Source organism: Oryzias melastigma, linkage group LG2 (assembly GCF_002922805.2).
Source record: "Oryzias melastigma strain HK-1 linkage group LG2, ASM292280v2, whole genome shotgun sequence".
Taxonomy (NCBI): Eukaryota; Metazoa; Chordata; class Actinopteri; order Beloniformes; family Adrianichthyidae; genus Oryzias; species Oryzias melastigma.
The window spans coordinates 10,173,498-10,181,026 of record NC_050513.1 but is presented as its reverse complement, the minus strand read 5'-3'; the positions used below and the strand labels follow the sequence as shown (position 1 = coordinate 10,181,026).

General features: G+C 38.7%; 1 protein-coding gene across 2 annotated transcripts in view; it reads left to right on the top strand.

Moving 5' to 3' along the window:
* Nucleotides 1-7,529, top strand: part of scn1lab (sodium channel, voltage-gated, type I like, alpha b) — a 46,274-nt gene that overhangs the window by 21,277 nt on the left and 17,468 nt on the right. For both annotated transcript variants that reach the window (XM_024294228.2, XM_024294229.1), the window contains exons 12-16: nucleotides 908-1,040; nucleotides 1,130-1,368; nucleotides 1,450-1,623; nucleotides 2,728-3,084; nucleotides 4,101-4,625. In XM_024294228.2, coding sequence (XP_024149996.1) covers nucleotides 908-1,040; nucleotides 1,130-1,368; nucleotides 1,450-1,623; nucleotides 2,728-3,084; nucleotides 4,101-4,625 — 1,428 coding nt within the window. The remainder of the gene's footprint in view (nucleotides 1-907; nucleotides 1,041-1,129; nucleotides 1,369-1,449; nucleotides 1,624-2,727; nucleotides 3,085-4,100; nucleotides 4,626-7,529) is intronic.

Here is a 7,529-nt window from a genome sequence, read left to right as displayed (position 1 = left end):
AACTTCAGGATTTTCAGCTATCAGCTTCAGCATTTTTAAATAGCAATTTCAGCATCTTCAGCTATCAGCACTAGCATCTTCAGCAGCCCAATTCAGCTTACAACATTCACACTAGCATTATTGCAGCTAATGTTTTATATCTACACTCAACAAAAATATAAATGCAACACTTTTGTTTTTACTCCCATTTTTCATGAGATGGACTTAAAGATCTAAAATTCATTTCAGATATACAATATTGCCATTTCTCTCAAACATTGTTCACAAATCTCTCTAAATGTGGGATACTGAGCACTTCTGCTTTGCTGAGATAATCCATCCTAGCTCACAGGTGTGCCACATGAAGATGCTGATCTGACATCATGATTAGTGCACAGGTGTGCCTTAGACTGCCCACAATAAAACGCCACCCTCAAATGTGCAGTTTTGTCTCATAGCAAAATGCCACAGATGTCACAAGCATTGAGAGAGCGGGCAATTGGCATGCTGACAGCAGGAATGTCAACCAGATCTGTTGCTCGTGAATTCCATGTTCATTTCTCCTCTTCTATTCTCTCTTGTGTTTATATTTTTGCTGATTGTAGTTCATAATTACATTAAAAAGTTATGGCTTTAAAGTTTAAAAATGTAGTTTTAGAGTGTTCAATAAATGTTTGTCCTATTCGGCTCACAACCTAAGGTGTGTTTTGGATTTTGGCCCCCTGTGCGATTGAGTTTGACACCACTGTTTTAATTGATCATTCTTTAGATTTCAGAGAAGTTAAAAGAGATGTTTTATATATATTTATATTGTAAACAAGTCCATTGATTCCTTAAGAATTCTAGTAAGAAAAAAATTCTGATCTGTTAGGTAAATATTAGTATATTATAATAGCCTCTGTAATCTATCCATATTTTTTCTATCTAGGGAACAACAACAGATACTGAGCTGAAAAAGCGAAGATCAGGATTTCATCAGCCATCTATGGACTATTTAGACGAACCTGGACCCCGACAGCGAGCCATGAGCATGGGTAGCATCCTCACTAACACTATGGAAGGTCTGACATCTTCATGCTTTTACACTTTTCAAACACATTCATAATGAAAAAAGAACTGAGTTTTAAAACTTTATTTTTTCCTGTTTCAGAGCTGGAGGAGTCAAGACAGAAATGCCCGCCTTGCTGGTATAGATTCGCAAACATGTGTCTAATCTGGGATTGCTGTCCCGCATGGTTAAAGATCAAAGAGGTGGTCAGCACGGTGGTCATGGACCCATTTGTGGATCTGACCATCACAATTTGCATCGTCCTCAACACCCTGTTCATGGCGATGGAGCATTACCCCATGACTAAGGAGTTTGACAACGTGCTGTCAGTCGGAAACCTGGCAAGTGTTCACCGTGGCCTGCTATAGCATTACCTCTCGTACAGCATTTTTGGCTACAGTTTTGCTCTTCCTCTTCCACAGGTGTTCACTGGCATCTTCACAGCAGAGATGTGCCTCAAAATCATTGCTCTGGATCCTTACTACTACTTCCAGCAGGGCTGGAACATCTTCGATGGCATTATCGTCAGTCTCAGTCTTATGGAGCTTGGCTTGGCAAATGTAGAAGGCCTGTCAGTGCTCAGGTCCTTTCGATTGGTAAATATCTTCCCAAAAAGATTATTCTTGATCACTTTTGTCCTCTTGAGCAAAAGACAATTCAAAATACCAGTCCTTCTGTGGTTATGGTTGCTTTTCCAGTACAAATGACATGGTATTGAAGGTGAGCAAAAGAAATGTTAGTCTAGGTACTCGCCAGGTTGACATTTAACTGGCTATATTTGCCTTTTTTAGTAAAACAGACAGATAGGTTTTATTAACTGTGTTGCACGTTCAAGAACGTGCAGATGCCATCCAAATGTCACCAAATCCAAGTCCCTGATTGGTCAAAGTTTAACTGGTTTCACTTTATCATATGTTCAATGCCCTCGTGTTTTGTACATATAGCCCAAAAACAGACTTTGTTAACTTGAGTAGATATGCATGAATGTGAGTGTATTGAATGCTGAAGCCCAAAATGCGCGTTTACCTACAGTTTTTCATTGAAAGTGGTCACTTGAAAGCGTGTTGCCAAGGCCGGTGTGAATGTAGCCTTACACCTCTTTAAAATGTAATTTTTAAAAAATGGTCTTAAGAAAAGCGTATATTTTATCTTCTGTACCAAGCCAAAGTGCAGTGAAGTTAGTGAAGTAAGTGTTTGGTAAACAAAAAGGGAAAATAGTCTCTAAGTTGCAGGTAGAATCTTATTATTCTCCAGTGAGCGGAAAGCAGGAGGAACAAAAGGTTTTGGGCATTCCCATTGAGACTCCTGTCCGACCAACCCAAACTCCAAGATAAAGGTAGATGATAGATTCTCCAATTCAAGCAACTCAGAAGCAATTACAAACGTCATTTATTTTTTGAGCACTTTTGGAAACAAGCAATGTAATAGTTTTTCAAGAGCGGTCACATACAAATGAGTTTCAATCTGTTGGTTTGCAAGAGTGCTTTTGGGGAACCCGGAAACAAGTTTTGAATCGTGTCTTTTTGGACATGAGCAGAAACTCCAGGGCCATACCAAATAGTTCAAGAGTTGAAAGAGAAAACACCAGTTTTTTCTGGCAATCGTAGTCAAAGTGTGCCCGACACTAAATTGATCAGTTATATTGTGATACTTTTTGAGTTTTATACATTAATTGACCTTGTTTTGTTTTCTCTAAACAGCTGAGGGTTTTCAAGTTGGCCAAGTCATGGCCCACACTGAACATGCTGATCAAGATCATCGGAAACTCTGTGGGCGCTCTGGGCAACCTGACCCTTGTGTTGGCTATAATTGTGTTCATCTTCGCCGTGGTGGGCATGCAACTGTTCGGCAAGAACTACAAAGAGTGCAAATGCAAAATTTCACAAGACTGCGAGTTGCCTCGCTGGCACATGCACGACTTCTTCCACTCCTTTCTCATTGTGTTCCGGGTGCTGTGCGGAGAATGGATAGAGACCATGTGGGACTGCATGGAGGTGGCAGGACAGACAATGTGTCTGATTGTCTTCATGATGGTCATGGTCATTGGAAATCTTGTGGTAGGATATTATTCTTGTTTCTTCATACATAGGTGTATCCACCAAAATATTTTTATAAGGGGTGCTAGTATTGCTTAACTTCCTTGACTAAAAAAAATCAAATCACATCAAAGAAAGTCTTTTACTTGGCAGCATGTTACAGTCTATGTTATAGTCATGTGCCAAATAAGGATAGTAAAGAATTTGCAGCTGTCAAAATATGAACGCAGACAAAATAATTTGTTAGTTTATGTATCAAGTTAAACAAGTCACTTTTTCAAGTTTTTAGGCTATTTTGGAGTTTAGCTTATCAGCTACATGCTAGCTATTTTGGCTAATTTAGGCTTTTTTCAGTTGTTGAGGCTATTTTGGAGTTTAGCTAATCAGCTACATGCTAGCTATTTTAGCTAATTTAGGCTTTTTTCAGTTGTTAAGGCTATTTTGGAGTTTAGCTAATAGTTTAGCTACATGCTAGCTATTTTGGCTAACTTAGGCTTTTTTCAGTTGTTAAGGCTATTTTGGAGTTTGGCTAATATTTTAGCTACATGCTAGCTGTTTTGGCTAATTTAGGCTTTTTTCAGTTTTTCAGCTATTTAGGAGTTTAGCTAATATTTCAGCTATATGCTATCTGTTTTGGCTAACTTAGGCTTTTTTCTTTTTTAGGCTAATTTGGCATTTAGCTAATATTTTAACTTGCTATAAGCTTCAGTGTTTTCAGCTATTAGCTTCAGCTTTTTTAACTATTAATTTCAGCCTCTTCATCCATCAGCACTAGCATCTTCAGCGGCAACATTCAGCTTAAAGCATTGACACTAGCATTATCGGACGTAATGCTAATTATCTTGTTTGGTAGTGTACTTATCAAGTTAAACAAGTTACCAGTTATTCACTATGACTAGTTATAACTATAATGGGTTCTGGTCTAAAAAAATAACTATCAAGATGATAACTACTTGGGATGTTTCCATTTGTAAGGGAATTAAATTTTCACAACAATCCAGTTCCAAAATGTCTGAAGCTTCCTGTTGCTCTCTTAGGTTCTGAACCTGTTCTTGGCTCTCCTCCTGAGCTCATTCAGTGCTGACAACCTGGCCGCAACAGATGAGGACAGCGAGATGAACAACCTGCAGATCGCCGTGGGCCGCATTCAGAGGGGCTTTGCGTTTGTCAAGAAAAAGGTGCGGCAGCTGCTGCGGAGCCTGTGTTTTTGTGGCGCCGGTAAAGGCTCCGGCTTGGTCGAGGAGAGCAAGCCTCTGGATGAGCTGCACAGCAATGGCAAAGGGAACTGCATTTCCAACCACACCTCTCTGGAGATCACCAAAGACGGGACCGGAGTGTACATGATGGAAGGGAACGGGAGGCCAGGAGGAGGCCTGGTGGTTGGTGTTGTTGGTGGGGACACTACTGGGAAGTACCCAGTGGAGGAAAGTGACTACATGTCCTTCATTCACAACCCAAGCCTCACGGTCACTGTGCCGATCGCAGTGGGAGAGTCAGACTTTGAGAACTTAAATACTGAGGATTTCAGCAGCGACTCGTCTGATGTGGAGGGCAGCAAAGAGGTAAGATAAATGACTCTGTGATTCATGTCTCTTGAGTTGTAGAAATTTTTAAGACACCTTTTATAAATAAATTCCTGGTTAGTTTCCTCATATGCGCTTTTGTTTAACGCCCAACACAAGTCAGTGTGTATGGAACAAGGCTTGCAAAGATTGGCCTTCAGATAGTCAATCAGTTTGAAAATAACCTACCTGCTGAGTCATTTGTACATGAATCACGCTGTGCTTTTGAAGGAATCTTCTGGGGGTTTTTTTCTCAGTTCTAAAGCTGTTGGCAGGAGAAAAAAACAGCCATGATGCATTGTGACTCAGATCTGCTCTTGTCGTCTCCAACAGGTTTATATTCTGTGTTGTTATATAGTGTTGAGTCTGCTAAAGTATGCACCGAAGAAGTTGACTCGTCAGAAATATCTATTATTTTAGATAAACGTATAGCAGATTTATTGACAATAGCTGTTTATGAACCATTCACAATTCATAATCATTTAAGGAACTAGGCATATTTTCAGAGTTTTAATAAAATGTTGTACATTTAGCTTAGTTTTTTGCTTTAAAAAAAGAATTAGTGTTACAAATCCACACATTGTGGCCAGTACTCTCCTATTGTGCTGTTATGCTAATGTGCTTTAGCCACTGCTAGCTAGTTCATATGACAGTAACTTTTAAAAGCTAACGTTAAGGAATATTGTCATTCAAAGCAAAGCCACACAAAATTATAACAATGAACTCAGCATGCTAGCATTAGCATGCTACATGAATGGCAACTATGACAATACATTCAAAGAGTCATACTTTAATATTTAGCCAGGCTTAAAACACACCTTAGACTTTTCTAAAAAAGGACAAATTATTTAGTCTTCAATAAGTCCCGTTTAAAGTCCTACTCCAATCATCTTTTCTGTTCTGATCTATTTTAAAGGTATCACCACTGATCTTTTAAGTATGATTATGCCAGTTTTAGCCAAAAAACTGTTGTTTTCTTGGACATAGTTTCCGCAGAGCGGCTGTAGTTCATTAGAAATTCACCTCTGTTGGCGTGAAGTAAGACTGTCTTGACTCCCCATCATCCCTTTGTTTACACTACGTGTCAAAGTCAAGGCCTGGGGCCGGATCCGGCCCTCCGAGTAATTATATCTGGCCTTCCAGATACTTTTTTTTTTTTTTGTTATTAACAACCCAATGTTATCTTGTGCTTATTTCTAACGTATAATTCTAACAAAATATATCTTTACGTAGAGTAAAATATTGAAAGTTATTTAAGGTTTAAGATTATTTATTCTGGAATAATATTCCTGCCTCTTTATTATTCAAAATAATGTTTTTAAGAAGTTACAGTTTTAAAGTTTTAAAATTTGGCATTGTGCTAGCTTTTTGGACTATTTTGGCATTTATTATGATTTTTTGGGCTATTTTGGAGTTTAGCTAATATTCCAGCAACATGCTAGCTGTTTTAACTAATTTAGGCTTCTCTTTTTAAGTTTTTCAGGTTGTTTTGGAGTTAAGCTAATATTTACATACCGGCTACTAGCTAGTGCTAGTTTTGGCTAACTTAGGCTTTTATTCATTTTTTTAGGATATTTTGAAATTTAGGTATTTTTTCAGCTACATGCTATCTTTTTTTTTTTTATATAGACTAATTTTGCATTTAGCTATTTTTTTTAGCTGGCTATTAGCTTCAGTTATTTCAGCTATAAACTTAACCATCTTCAGCTAATAGCGCTAGCATCTTCAGCGGCCAAATTCATCTTACAGCATTCACACTAGCACTACTGCAGGTAATGTTATATATGTAGTTCCTAATTATGTTAAAAGTTATGGTTTTAAAGTTTTAAAACATTTGTTTTCGAGTGTTCTTCAAATATTTTTTCTTGTTCGGCCCACGATCTACGTGTCTTTTTGGGTTTTGGCCCTTTGGGCGATTGAGTTTTACACAGTTCACCGCTAGCTTACAGCCCCTCACACCCCAACCTAACATTGCCTGTGTAGCCAAAATGGCGAGTAATATCTGAGCTTTTCAGTTTCGAGCCGCATGCCAAACTAAAGTTTTATGTCTGCTCGTGATTCGCAGCAATTTGAATAAAGAAATACTCCGACTTGCAATATTAAGGTTCATTTTCTTTATGTATGTCCAAAGTCATGATAAAAATGCCACTAGAACCATGATTTTCATTGGAGTGGGTCTTTAAATAAAAACACTGTTACCACCTTATTTGCATTAATGTATGCTGCCGGAGCAAATGCTGGGCATTCTGTTTGGTGTTGTCAGTCTGACAGAGCATTGAGAATGGCCTCCATGGTGACATCAACCTGCCACCGTGGGTGTGGTGCCAGTTCCCTCTGATTCAAAACAACCCAGGAGACTATTTCTGGCCTTAACAGCACATGCTCTAAATATGGATCATGCACTGCTCCTCTCGCGTCACTGATGATCTTTACTCTTAGAAGCCAGGGGTTGGTGAATAATGCTTTTGTCATGTAGTTTGATGTCATAAACTGTTTATTGTGTGCTGTTTGTTTGCCATTTTTAAAAAATGATATTCTAATAGTAAAGCTGTTCTGTGAGGCTAACTTTTCTCCCTGATAGCGAAGTAAATTTAGACCAGGTTGCCTTTGTAGTGTGTGACTTACTTTGTTTAACCCACCCATTTGTATTGCAGCTGTTTCACAGGCGCTCTCAAGGTTTTCAGTGAGAAGAGAATTGTAAGATCACTTTATTGTACCATAGCACTAAACATGAGGACTGCCTTTGTCATTTACAGATAAACAACATATTTTTTCCTCATACCTCCAACGGATTGCCCATTTTTTCGTTTTTTGCCTGATCTGTCCACCCTCTTTGCTTTATATCATCCCCTTTACCCTACTACAGCAGCACACTCCAATGCTGTCCCCCCAATAGATTCCCCC